This window comes from Centropristis striata, chromosome 11 (assembly GCF_030273125.1).
Source record: "Centropristis striata isolate RG_2023a ecotype Rhode Island chromosome 11, C.striata_1.0, whole genome shotgun sequence".
Classification (NCBI taxonomy): Eukaryota; Metazoa; Chordata; class Actinopteri; order Perciformes; family Serranidae; genus Centropristis; species Centropristis striata.
The window spans coordinates 30,979,035-30,993,792 of NC_081527.1; the positions used below are offsets into that span (position 1 = coordinate 30,979,035).

The 14,758-nt window shown below is 35.7% G+C and overlaps 1 protein-coding gene across 1 annotated transcript; it reads left to right on the forward strand.

Annotated features, from left to right (window-relative positions):
• The first annotated feature begins 2,395 nt into the window (after window positions 1–2,395).
• On the forward strand, window positions 2,396–4,859 carry LOC131980824 (T-lymphocyte surface antigen Ly-9-like). Its single transcript, XM_059345129.1, has 4 exons — window positions 2,396–2,486; window positions 2,865–3,164; window positions 3,244–3,528; window positions 4,183–4,859. The coding sequence occupies exons 1-4, from the start codon at window positions 2,438–2,440 to the stop codon at window positions 4,311–4,313; spliced, it is 765 nt and encodes a 254-aa protein (XP_059201112.1). The 5' UTR covers window positions 2,396–2,437; the 3' UTR covers window positions 4,314–4,859.
• Window positions 4,860–14,758: the final 9,899 nt, after the last annotated feature.

The following is a 14,758-nucleotide window of genomic DNA, read 5'->3' on the forward strand; positions in this document are numbered from 1 at the left end:
CTGTTATCAGATGTAACTTAGCCGATACACTACACAATTTGGATTAAAAACAATTTAAACTGCATTTTAGCTCCTGATTTCCTGTCTAAATCATGTTTGGTCCACGCAAAATGTACCAAATTATATCGAATCAATACCTTAACCTAAATCAAACTGGTAGCTAAAGAAAAGCTCCGATGTGTTTCAGTCTAATTGAGGGGAAGTAGGTGTGCCATGATATTTAGGAGGATGAGGGCTGTGAAATGCAGAACTAAAGTCTTTCTCAATCACTTTACCACATCTAGGAACTTTTGTGTTGAGCTTTCGCAACTTCATGTTTTTCTCTGAGTAGGTTTTTGCAAAGCACAATTCCTCCTGATGGCCCTGCTTCTCATGCAGGCCGTCCTCATGAACATTTGTTATGATTTCCTACGAAAAGTATTGCCCTGGAATTCGTAGGTATAGAGACAGAACACACTTAATAGCCCCCCCATCGAAGGGGGAAGCAATCCATCTCTCCCTATTGACTTTGTATTGAAGAAGGAGTCTCATTGATTCCATGCTAGCAAATAACAGAAAAATGTCTAAAAGCTGCTGTGTGGTGAAATGCTCTACCGACAAGGTGAAGAACCCATAACTAAGATTTTATATGATGATGAACCAAAAAAATGAACTTTTAAGAGGAGAGTGGAACTACAATCTTGCACATATGCTATAATACTTTTTGTACATATGTCTGTTTTATTTCAACTGTGAACTAGCCCTCTGCCTTGTGTTATCTTCTTGTTTCTGTTTAACTTTCTGAAAAGTCACCTGCTGCTGCTACAACAACACAATCTCCCCTTTGGGATTAATAAAGTACCCTGTCTGTTTGTCTGTCTTTCTGTCACAACGGGGGAAACTGTGGGAGCCTGGAACCCAGTATATTTAATGTTTACTTACAAATGCAGTGCATTTTGTCACTAAGTCATATCCAAAGTCAGTTTTAGCCTAACTACAGTTCTGTAAATTAAGCTTAAAGCATTTGACACAATGAAACTTGTGCTGTAGTAGAATGTGGACAACTCAGAAAGTTATAAAGTGTTAAGTGCACTAGCTTGCTAACAGTCAACGTGTCCTCTCTGGTAGACATAGAGTGTTAAAATAATCATATGATATGTTTAAATCCAATAGTTTTATCTAGAGACAGGCATTTTGTTAGTGTTTCAGCTCATGGTTGTATATTGTGATACCGAGTTTTCCTCTCAGGTGGTCATTGTTTTCAGAGTATGACATGTGGCGCTCTGTCTCTGAGTCTAATTTTTTATTTAGATGCAAAGCAACATAATGTTAAAAGCTACTTAAATCACATACTGTACAGGCAGGAGGTGTGGTGGTCTATCTACAAGGAGGCTGATGTTTGTGTCCAGAAGTGATTTTCCTGACTTCAAGATAGTTTGGTGCCCAAATGTAACTGTTTTAGAGCATTAACAATGTATTTCAAACAGCAAATGTGACGTTTAAAACAGCTATTGTGTCATGCTTCTTACATCTCACATCTTGTAGAACATCATATGAATAGTGCTGGAAAGTTTCTGTGGGAAAATCATACAAACCCCTTCATGAGAAAACACTGTGTCATGCTTATCGCAGCAGTCATGCATAGAGTGATCTGTAATTGCAAGAGGTGTGAAATATAGACCTATGAGAAAGAAAGTGGTTATTGTTTTGAAAATGCAGTGAGCCACTCAAATGAGTTAAAGGGAAGCAAAACATGCACTAACATAACAAATACACAGTACATACTACATTATTTGGTAGTTTTATATGAATTAACACAGTTTAATGTTTTTCCTTCATTTGTCTCCTCATGTTATGGACTTTTTGTCACAATGATGGAAATTATGCTTAAGATAAGTGAAACATGCAAAACCAGTCGGCCCGAAGTTAATAAATAAAACAGAAATATACTATGAGTATTTATTCATTATCCTTAACTGCTTATCCCTGTAGCTGAAGCTTACCTCAGCTGACATTGGGCGAGAGGCGGGGTACACCCTGGACAGGTTGCCAGACACATAGAGACAATGGGGCAATTTATAATCACCAATTAAACCTTAGTGCATGTTTTTGGACTGTGGGAGGAAGCCGGAGTACCCAGAGAGAACCCACGCTGACACGGGGAGAACATGCAAACTCCATACAGAAGTGACCGGAGTCAAACTGGCGACCCTCTTGCTGTGAGGCAAGATTCAAGATTGCTAATCACTACACTGAAGAGAAGAACTGAGTTACTTCAAAAAGAGAAGTTTATATCCGTACATCTTAAACAGGTTTCTATTCTGAGAATTTATGTGGTTTTCACAGGAAAAGCAGAACTGTGTTAAGGCTTAGACCCTGTGGTGAGTTTGTCAGAGCACAGAACACACATATCATTGCATTGTGTAGTCAGACAGGATATCTGGACAGAGACTCTACCATGTCTATCTTTGTGATACTGGGACTGCTGGTCTGCATAAAGGCACAAGGTAGGATAAGGACACTGTGTAATAAAATGTTACTAATAGATACAGTAATCATATGAGGCTTCTTTACTGTAACGATGGACTGAGCATGATAAAGTTACTTTAGATGTTATCTAATTATTAGGAATACACATGTGCTATGCAATAGAATTTACTTTTTCAGAAAGTTTAGATTTATTAGCCTTCTTTTTGTATAACCATACACAAAATTAGTTGTCACGCTGAAGGTATTTCATTCTGCACTATGAAGCCTGCTTTAAACGATGACCAAAATGTCAGAAATACAGTATGGAGATGGAATATTATTCAGTACCAACCTAATAACTATTTTGGTGAGTGTCTTCTTTTTGTGATGGTATATTGTGTATATTGTTTTCACAGGATCCAGTGTTGTGACTCCTGTGTTTGTGAAGAAGGGAGAGGATGTGCTGCTGAATGTCACGAAAGCTTATAAGGAAGTTCTTTTGGTTAACTGGAAGTTCAATGAAGCAGGAATTTTATCCTTTTTTCCTAATAGAAAACCAACAGTCTCTCCTGGTTACACTGGGAGGATTGAGTTTTCTGAGACAAATTACTCGATGAAACTGAAAAATCTACAAAAGACAGACAGTGGATTTTATACTGCACTAGTGTTTAGAGGAGCAGACCCAGAAAAAACTGAACACACCGTCACAGTTCAAGGTAAGTTTGTTAACATTTCAGACACTGAAAGAGAGTTTCTGTTATCTAAATCTAAAAACACACGTTTTTCCCTCCTCAGATCCAGTGTCTCCAGTTGAACTGTCAGTGGACTCTGTGGTCATAAACTCAGACTCCTGTAACTTCACTGTGACCTGCAGAACACAGGACTCTCACATTAACAGCACCATTAGATGTGACACCCAAACCTGCAGTCAGGATGGAGGAGAGCAGTCAAAGGTCACGACCTCTGGTGCTTTTCTCAAAGCTTACCTGGCTAATGATTCAATCATCTGTAACCATAGCAACCAGGTCAGCTGGACCGAGGACATGAAAATAATTGAACATTTCTGCCCTCAACATGCCGGTAAGACTGAAAGACAAAACGACTGTCTGATAAATAAATAAAAAATGCATGTTTGGAGCTAAACTTAGAGCATATCAGCATTTTTCAAAGAAACGAAATGTCAAAGTAATTAACTTCTAAACATGATTAAAGCCCCAAAAGAGTAAAACAGAAAATACATAAATGTTACTTAAACTAGCATAATAATAAATAAACTTAAATGACATTAATAATCACATAAACCAATTAAATTAATTTCTGCTAATGCAGTTTTACTTATTAAATAATTAATTAATTTAGATGTACTTAGACTTGAATCTTTAATCTTTCTTTGCTACTTTATTAAACCACCGCTCTCTATTTCAGAGGGAAATGTACTTTTTTTTACTCCACACAGCTTAAGATACAGATTACTATTTTTTTTAAACACATGATGATTTCACATATTATGATACTGTGCTGGATTAAACAAACACAGATATAAAGTAGTTACAGTTGAACCACTCCGGCCAACAAGATTTTTACTCTAATACTTCAAATAGATTTGCTGAAATGCTTTTGTACTTTTACAAACACTGTGTTATTGCCACATTTATTTCAGTAACAGATATGAGTTATACTGCTGTTGTGTCACAATGTGGATCTGTTGTGTCAGTTTGTAATCTTGTGTTTCAGGTTCAGAGACTGACTCTGCACATATTAATGTGTGTCTGGTGAAGACGGTGGTTTTCTCTGTCGGTCTGTTCATCATGGTGTCTGCTGTCATCACTGTTCACCTCATGGAGAAGCTCAAGAAGACAAAATAAACAAATAGTTCTCTGCCAACCAATCTTACACATATATAAATAAAACATAAGAAAACTTAAAGGTACCATGTGAAGGGTTTTTCTTTTTTTACAAGTTCTCATTGTGTTTTTGTATTGTACATGTACAATAGCTCATTCCTGCCTCATGCTATGACACTGATGGACAGCTGGTGGCAGTAACACACCAAGAAATGGAGTAATGCACCAACAAAAGTGAGACAGAAGACTACAAGCCAGCAAACAGATGTAAACAATGAAGGATTCAACTCATTAAATCATTTAAATTAAAATTAAAAGAGATGACAATGTTAGAAAATTGTTTGCAAGAAACTTATACTTTCATATGAACAAGGACAACAATGTGCAAGAATCAATATATTATATGTAATACTGAATGTATTCCTGTTTATTTACAATATCCTAACAAAGATTGTATGTTTGTTTATATAATATGTGTTTAAGTCTGTGTTAATCTTTGGATGAAATCAGTTTCTGCTACATACTGTACATACTGCCATCATTGAACATCTATTAAAGCTTTGTATTCATCTAATATTTCTGTGTTTTGTAAGAGTTTTTTCTTCTCTGGTATATTGAGAGTTATTCAGCAAATAATCAAACAGAGCTATTGTCATATGAAAACACACTTCATACAAAGAATACACAACAAAATATGTTTAGAAAAATAAAGGATTTATTGACACTTTTTATTGACAGCATCTCTGTCAATATTATGACAGAACAGGTAAAAACATTTAATAGAAACTTCTTTAAAGACTACAAGGATTAAGGCTCCAAGCCAGATCCCAGAGTGATTTCAATCGAGTCCCACTGGGAACTCGATTGAAATCACTCAGAATTTTATTTGTATTATTCCATTGAAAAAAGTAATTCTGCAGCCTTTTCCATAAATGCCATAACATAACATGGCTGTTAAAGACTGCTGCATGCATGGCAGGCGCAAAAAAAAAACATTTTAGCCCATAAAAAAAAAAATCTTACATGTGCATGTTCCCTGAATTCATCTGAATCTCTGGATATAAGCCACGCCCACTACAAGGAGCATCCTATTTAAAATGTTTTTTTCAGTTGAGTACTTTGATATCTTCAAAAAACAACTTAAAAATATGACACACTTGCTTCACTAAACACATTGCTTGTGGGAATCAAATAAATTAATTCAAGTCTTAAGAGGTATGAAGTAATTCGCATTTTAAGCAGCATACCATATTTTTAATAATCGGTGTTGTATCAGAGTGCTGCAGTTCATAGCTTCTAATCCCAAAGTCTGAAATTCACACTTCCATACTGTTAATCATTGCTCCTAGAACAATGTGGCATCATTTTGTTCATCATGCTCAGATACAATATTCATGACAACTGAAGCTTTTACATCACACTGAGATAATGGTCACTGCAGTGAGTTTCTTCTGAACTGCATATTTATAACTGGACTGTAATGAAAACATCCAGACAAGTGAAAAAGTGAGATAAAGAGTAAAAAATTATTGTAAACAATATCCCAAGATAGAGCACAGAAATAACATACTAAAATGCATCTTCATGGCGTTGCTTTCTTGGACCTAATGGCTCAATATGTGATGATATAAAAATCTAATCCTGAGTGTGATGTTTAGTAACATTTCCTCTTTTAACAGTCTTTTCGTAGCAGAACAGGTCAGAGATACTTTGCTGGAAGTGGAATTCCTGATTATTTTTTTACAGATCTGTCAACCTGAGCATACAGACTCTCTGACTGAACCGGGGATCTGGTCTCCGTGGATCCTGCAGGTCCAGTGTGAGGGCCGACCATGCAGTAGGTGGAGTTTGGAGCATCATCTGTTGGATTCTGAGTCAGAGGTTGGGCTGTGACCTGGAAAAAAAATCATATGAACATTTTCAGCAAGGCTTGTTTGCCATTTTTAAATTGTGAAGTCATCTTTATATGACAAAAGGCAACATATTTATCAACCCTTCAAAAACTACAAACTTCTGAATAATGCACCTTAAACACAATTACATAAAGAAAGTATCTACACTCATTCTCTTGGTTTGTTCTAAGACTGAAAATAGATTTCTGGTTCTCATCAAGCTGTATATTCACTGTATAAGAGGAAAGCAGAAGCAGAAATACATTTAGCTGAGCAGGAAGTCACATGTAGCTCATGTTAACTGTTGTGTGCCAAAAAGGGAAGCAACAAGAGAAGTCAAATGCATGGCCTTCAGTAAATTATATTGTCGCAATCTTGTTATTTGACACCATGATGTGTTTTATGTAATTGCATGAAGGGTTTTGAGAACACAACAGCCTTGGATCATGCATTTGCAGTTTTGCGAATTGGGACACGTTTGTTGTGTTTGTCTTGTGCTTTAGTTCACTATAATGCATCAAAATGATGGGAAAACTATAATACAACACATGCAAATGACACACATGCAGCAGAGTTTGAGTGGACTTATTGCCAGACGAGACCTCAGCAGCAGGTTTGGAAGCCTGGATCGTGGCGCTTCAGGTCCAAAGCATTACATTTGAGCACAAGAGAGAACAACAGGTAGATTTTGTGTATGACGCATGTGAGAACAAGCAGCAGAAACAGGAACAGCAGGCAGGTGCAAAAGTTGGTGTAGCAGGTCATATACAGCCAATAGAGCACACTGTTGAGGAAATGTAAAAGGATTAGTGTCATATGGATAGCCAACAAAAGTATGTTAAGTTCCAGTTTATGATTATTTAAATACATTCTGCATTCTGCCTGTTTCCTCTAATATGCTCTTGATTGTTAAATTGCTCAATATCTATTATGTTCCTCTGTGTGTCTTGCAAATTTGGGAGAGAAATGTTTTTAAAAAATGTTGGCGCTTACCTGAGGAACTTCATATACTGTATTCTCCATGTTCTCTCTATTATCTGCAGATCAGTCATAAAAAATACATGTTTATTTGCTTGAATTTACATTTTATTGTGAGAGCTTTACCCTGTCTGACCACTTAACGGCACAGCATGTACATTACATTTAGCTGCAGCTACATTAAATTGAAGTTTGGGTGCAACTCAATTCCTCCACCTTCACACATACAGTATGTGTAGGATATACTATTTTGTGATGTTTGTGACTCTTATAGGTTGTAACAAAATTGTGCTTTGGCAAACAGCGATGTATGAAGATACCTCTGACGGGGAGATGCTAAGAATGAAGGACTAAAGTACAAAGACTGCAACAATTCTGAGATTGTCTTGTTTGTCTACAATCCATTCTAGTAATAGAATATTTTTGAAATATTCAATATTAAATACAAAAACAACATAAAGAGGCTTTAAGTCACACAGATATTTGGCCAAACTTTGGCTAATGTAAATAATGATCAGCTGCAGGTTCCCATGGTGTCTATACACTATACAGTAAAGAGTATAAAGTATGAATGGTCTGTGCATGTATGGACTTACTTTTTCTTTTCTTTAGACAGTACCACACTGTCACAGGAATGATGATGACAAGCAGAACTGGTATTACAACAAGAACCACAAAATGCCTGTTGTGAGGTTTTGGAGAATCTGTAAAGAAAACAAAAGCAATATTAGAAAATGATGCTTTATGGTTTAAATCATGTAACAAAGTCGAGAGTGTGCTTCTGAAACATCACATCTTGTTGGCCTGTGCTTTTGAGAGGTTTCACCTTCTGCCTCACTAACCTGCTAGAGGCTTGTGGTGACAGCTAGATAAGTACACCAGATAAGTAGATAAGGCTTGTCATGTTTTTAGGAGGTTTCACTGATATATAAAAATCAAGATTTTAAATTGACTTTACGTCCCTTCCACACACACGCACAAATTGTGTTTCCTCTCCAATAAAATGCTTTTCATGGCAGTCTTCAGTAAAAATAAATAAATAAATGTTATTCTTGAGATGAGGACATTAACACTGCAAATGGTGCTTTTAAAAATGCCATACTCAAGTCTTCAATGCAAAAATCCTGCAGACTACTTATTCCTAAAACACAATGAAAATGTACACATACACTTTTCACTTTTTTTGTAACAAATCCAAATGTTTTAGCATTTCATTGCAAATAACTATTAATTTATCATTTTCACTGTGCTACAATCAAAACTAAGCATTAGTGTCAGTTGGTTGATTTGTTTCTTCGGACTCACTGCCATGTCGGGTGCATAAATGTTTAATTATATTGATGTCCTCAGTCTGGCTGACCTGGTTGCTATGGTTACAGATGATTGAGTCATAAGCCAGGTAAGCTTTTAGAGAAGCACCAGAGGTCGTGACCTTTGACTGCTTTCCTCCATCCTGACTGCAGGTTTGGTTGACACATCTAACAGTGCTGTTAATGTGAGAGTCCTGTGTTCTGCAGGTCACAGTGAAGTTACAGGAGTCTGAGTTTATGACCACAGAGTCCACTGACAGTTCAACTGGAGACACTGGATCTGAGGAGGGAAACATCAGGTGAGTTTTCAGTTTTAGAAACATCATTGTCTGAAATGTTCACAAACCTACCTTGAACTGTGACGTTGTATTCAGTATTTTCTGTCTTTACTCCTCTAAACACTTGTGCAGAATAAAGTCCACTGTCAGTCTTTTGTAGATTTTTCAGTTTCACCGAGTAATTTGTCTCAGAAAACTCAATCCTCCCAGTGTAATCAGGAGAGACTATTGGTGAGTTATTAGGTGAAAATGACACTAAATTTCCTGCAGCTTTGTTGAACTTCCAGAAAACAAAAATAACTTTTTCAGTACTAGCAGCTTTCGTGACATTCAGCAGCACATCATCTCCCTTCTTCAAAAACACAGGAGTCACAACACTGGATCCTGTGAAAACAACAGACACATCATACAATAATTTGGTCAATATTGGTTATTACTCCTACTACAGTATATTTATAATACACATGATCATCAAATTGAACAAACTACTTTTAGCTCATCATAGCTTATCAAGAGTTTTTAAGCTTTGTGTTGTTTCACAGTTTGCCTCAGATTAGAGCTGTGAAACTAAACTCAATGAGCAAGATGTTACTTAGAGTCTTTAATGGGGGTTTTTCCACTCTGTCTCTTCTAAAAAGAAGGTGATTTTCTTGTATTTTGCTCTCCAGCTTGGACAGAGGAGACAGACAGAAATTTAGACAGTGAGAGGATTTTTCATTTTTCACAGACTGCTTACTGAGTAGTTACAGTAAACCATGAGAGGACGACGGTTTTCATATTCATCTTGGAGAGACAGATGCATTTACACCTTTTTAACATTTGGCTTTAATGCGTATCAAACCAATTTGAGGTTTTCCTGTCCCACATATGTTATTTAAATTAAAGGATTAAAATCATATGGAAATCCAAAGCAAAATAAGAATGACAGAGGACTAAACCAAGTTTAAAGATGATGTTAAAGTAGCCTTTTTAACAGCCTACTGTACTCCGGTCTGTATACATACAGCATATTTTTGGTGCAGTTGAAGTAAAGCAAGAATGAAAAGATTCAGGTTGAAAAATAATATATTCAATAATTAATCTTGCTAAAGCTCCCAAGTTGGAAAAGTGCAATTAATATGTTTATATTCCTACTTTAAATTCTGTGTTGAGGAATTCCTCAAGTATAAGCTAAGTATAAATGGATATGTCGATTTATAAAAAGAAAAATCATGATTGCCATATTACAAAATGTAAAAAAAATGTGTTCCAATGAAGCATAACGTTTCTTATCTGGCTTCTACATTCATGATTTTTCTTTCTGCACCAGAAAGAATGGAAATTAACTGAATTTGTTTCTTTGAGCACTTTTAAATCCAAACTAAGAGTTATTGAGGCCAATTCCATAACATGCACTTGTTTCTCATGACTTGTTTAAGGGCTGTATGCTATGTAAATATGTAACTGTATTCTGTGTTTGCTGCCTCTTGGCCAGGGCTCCCTTGAAAAAGAGGTTCTTAATCTCAATGGGATATTCCCTGGTTAAATAAAGGTTAAATTAAAAAAATAAAAATACACGTATTACTGAAAGAGTCTGTTATAGTTCAACAACTTTGACCTGGGAAAATAACAAAGTCAATCAAAAACAAAAAGTATGAATAAAATTAAGTTTTTACCTTCTGCTTCACATGATCGCAGCAGTGAAGAGACAAAGAGAAGTACCATGAGCTCCATTCTGCAAAGTGTCTGATACAAGGAAATGGTCTGGTTATTTGAGAAAAGCCCCTTAGAGGAAATGTGTTACCTCACACATGTTATTGCAGTCTGGAAAATCTGTGACAATTTTACATTTTTGTTAAAAGTTCATGCTACATTTTTTAATTAGAAAGCTACACAAATTAATCCAGCATGGTGTACATATAGTCCATATAAAGCACAAGGCTCTATGTGTCAGGGCTGTTCATTTGACTATCTATAATATATTCTATCAGCTTCGACTGTTCCGTAGCCACCTGTACAAACACATGCAACAAAATACATACAGCCTTTAATAACTCATCATCAGTTTTATTAAACCATTTAGAGAGAATTGTCTCATTCAGTCTCTCCATCTGCACTTTAAACACTATAGACATTCAAGAGCTTGATGTTAATTAAGAAAATGTTACATATGCAAATTCCAACATATTCATATCAATCATACTCATCCCTGACTCATCATTTCACACATTTCCATCAGAATATCATTATTAAAGACTTCCAACAGCTCTTTCACATCCTCAGCACTCACCTCAGCTGGTCCTCGTGTCATCTACATTGAAAAAAAAAAGGGCTTTGACAAAATGTTAGTAATGTTAGTAACTTCAAATCACATTTTTACAGTAACATTGGCAACCCACAATAACCTGATGGGCATTTTTTAAACCACATGTATTTAAGAGGAAGTTGACAAGTTCTCATGTCTGAGTGTTTCCTGCCCTAGTTACCACACATCTCTGTCCCCCGTGTCTGCTCCTTGACTCTGGAAAATCGACTCATAGTTTTTCTGGTTGAGATTTAACTTCATTTAACAAAGCAGGGGGAGGACACAAACAAGAAAACTGGGCTTTTCTCACCTTCACTTCTTTTTTAGTTTAATATCTTTGTTTTTATGTTTCCTATTTTCCTAAACAACAGTGTCATCAGGATAAAGGTGTATGTTTGCTTAGTTTACCAGACAGTGCTTTAAATAGCATATTTCAGTGCATTGATATATATATAAAATACACATAGATGTCTTCTCTGAGTCTTTAACATGAGTACTTTACTCGTTTTACAACAGGAAGTGTAAAGATATCACAGTCTTGTTAAGAAGGTGGGGTGTTTTTTTTTTCTTTTCTATAAGAACTGGCAGAGCATTACTGATTGTTGTTTTAACAGTAATAAAAGCAAACAGAGCTAAAACATAAAGTCATATGACTTAAAATGTGTAGAACATACATTTACAGCTGTATGTGTAATCACATGAATTTAATAGATGTCCACTGATGGCAGTATGTATGTAGCAGAAACTGTTTTCATCCAGGATTAACACAGACTTAAACACATATTATACAAACATATATGCAATTTTTGTTAGGATATTGTAAATACACAGGAACACATTCAGTATTTAAAGTACAAATTTTCTTACAAAAAGTTTTCTAACATTGCCATTGCTTTCCAATTATTTTATTTACAAGGTGAGCACATTTATTATTGGGTATAACCAAAGGATAACCAATAAATGATTTAATGTAATTAACCCTTTATTGTTTTACATCTGTTTGCTGGCTTGTAGTCTTCTGTTTATCACTTTTGGTGCATTGTTACATTTCTTGGTGTGTTACTGTCCCCAGCCATCCATCAGTGTCATAGCATGAGGCAGGAATGAGCTATTATGCATGCACAATACAAAAACACAATGGGAACTTGTAAAAAAAAAAAAAAAAAAAAAACCTCCACAACGTACTTTTAAGTTTTCTTCGTTTTTTTTTAGATAAGTGTTTGTATATTTGTAAGATTGGCTGGTAGAGAACTATTTGTTTATTTTGTCTTCTTGAGCTTCTCCATGAGGTGAACAGTGATGACAGCAGACACCATGATGAACAGACCGACAGAGAAAACCACCGTCTTCACCAGACACACATTAATATGTGCAGAGTCAGTCTCTGAACCTGAAACACAAGATTACAACCCTACACAACAGCAGTATAACTTGGTAAATGCTATGTTCTTATAGAAAGAAAATCCCCATCCCTGTCCTCTTAACAACACTCTTGTGATATTTTTACTAAGGAACTCAGACGGGAGAACATGTCCAATTCTTTAAGAGTTGTTTTCATAGGAAACACACGTGATACATTGAATACACAATACAATATAGTGTGGGGAAATAATAATAAAGCATTTAATGACATTTTTAAGCTTGCTCCAGCATCTCTGTTATTATTATGTTCAGAACAGATAAAACATTTTAATTGCAACTTTTCCAGGACTCAAGGACTACAATTGCCTGGATTTTTATTTTATTTTAATTCCATTGAAGAAAGTCATTCTGCAGCCTTTACCATAAACGCCATAACATCGATCTGTACAGGGCTGGTACAGACTGATGCACGTACAGCAGGCACAAAAAATGACACACATCCACCAGCAGGTGACGCTATGATCGAGGTGAAAACAGTTTTCGCCCATAAAAAAAAATTCTTACAAGCAGCTGAATCTCTGGATATAGGCCACAGCCAGTAGAAGGAGCATCCTATTTAAATGTTTTCAGTTTTTTCAGTTCACTTAAATATCTAAAAATTAAAAAGATCTATATTTTTGTTTCAATAACTTGCTTCACAAAACATGTTGCTTATATAACTGAAATAAATTAATTGAAGTCTTTAGAAATGAAGTACAATACTGTATTTCTGAGATGAAGTGTAACTCTGGACCATCTTCTTTGTTTAAAATAATGCTAGCTATTAGTTATGCTAAACAAGCTTCATTTGCACATGCTCTTTAAGTTTTATATAAAAGTATTAGTATGTATAATATAGTATCTAAGTATTTTATTTAAGTATAAGACATCTGGACAGAGACTCTACCATGTCTATCTTTGTGATACTGGGACTGCTGGTCTGCATAAAGGCACAAGGTAAGATAAGGACACGGTGTAATAAAATGTTACTAATAGATACAGTTATCATATGTGAGGCTTATTTACTGTGAATAATGAACTGAGCACAATAACTTCAGATGTTATGTAATCATTAGGAATACACATGTGCTATTCATTCATAAATCATTATCCTTAACCGCTTATCCGCATTCGGGTCGCGGGGGGCTGGAGCCGATCCCAGCTGACATTGGGCGAGAGGCGGGGTACACCTGGACAGGTCTCCAGACTATCACAATGCTGACACATAGAGACAGACAATCACGCTCTCATTCACACCTACGGGCAATTCAGAGTCACCAATTAAACCTAAGTGCATGTTTTTGGACTGTGGGAGGAAGCCGGATAATTTTCTATTTTATCAGGAAGGGGAAATTAATTATCCTTTTTTGTTTGTATAACCATGCACAAAATGAACCAAGTTACCAAGTATTCAAGAAGATGTCTATGAATTTAAGAAGAAAACACCAAGAAAAGAAACTTTATTTCAGTAAATATGTCCTGCTTTGCTGTGTAGAAAAGGGGGTATCACTGTAGGCCTGAAGAGGTTTTGTGTAGTGAATTGATATGGAGTAAAATTTCTCATTTTTTTCTTCCATCAGGAATTCAGTGACCTAATCTAATAATGAAAACCTTCTCAGAAAAAAATACAGCTAAAAGAAGCCAGTGCCAGAGAAAAAGGCTGAAAGAAGAAGAAAAATATTGAATGACTTCTTCATTAAAAAAAAGAAAAAAATAATACAGATGTTACTACTAAAAAAATGAGATTATATACATATATATAAATAATTACATTTTACAACCCTTATTAAACTACAGTATGGTAAGCTAAGGTTATTTCATTCTGCACTTTGATGGTGACAGGGGCAAATATACGAAGCCTGCTTTAAATAATGACCAAAATGTCCAAATACAGTATGGAGATGGAATACTATTCAGTGCTGAATACTAAAAACTGAAACTAATCATACATTTTGTGTGTGATTTTTATCAGATTATCTGTCTACTGCTTTTATAGGATCCAGTGTTGTGACTCCTGTGTTTGTGAAGAAGGGAGAAGATGTGCTGCTGAATGTCATGAAAGCTGCTGGTCCTCAGAAAGTTATTTTGGTTACCTGGAAGTTCAATGAAGCAGGAATTTTAACATTTATACCTAATAGCACACCAGTAGTCTCTCTTGATTACACTGGGAGGATTCAGTTTTCTGAGACAAATTACCTATAAAAGTGAAAAATTCCCTCCTCAGATCCAGTGTCTCCAGTTAAACTGTCAGTGGACTCTGTGTTCATAAACTCAGACTCCTGTAACCTCAACGAAGGGGGAGGAAGCTGTCAGCAAATGATTT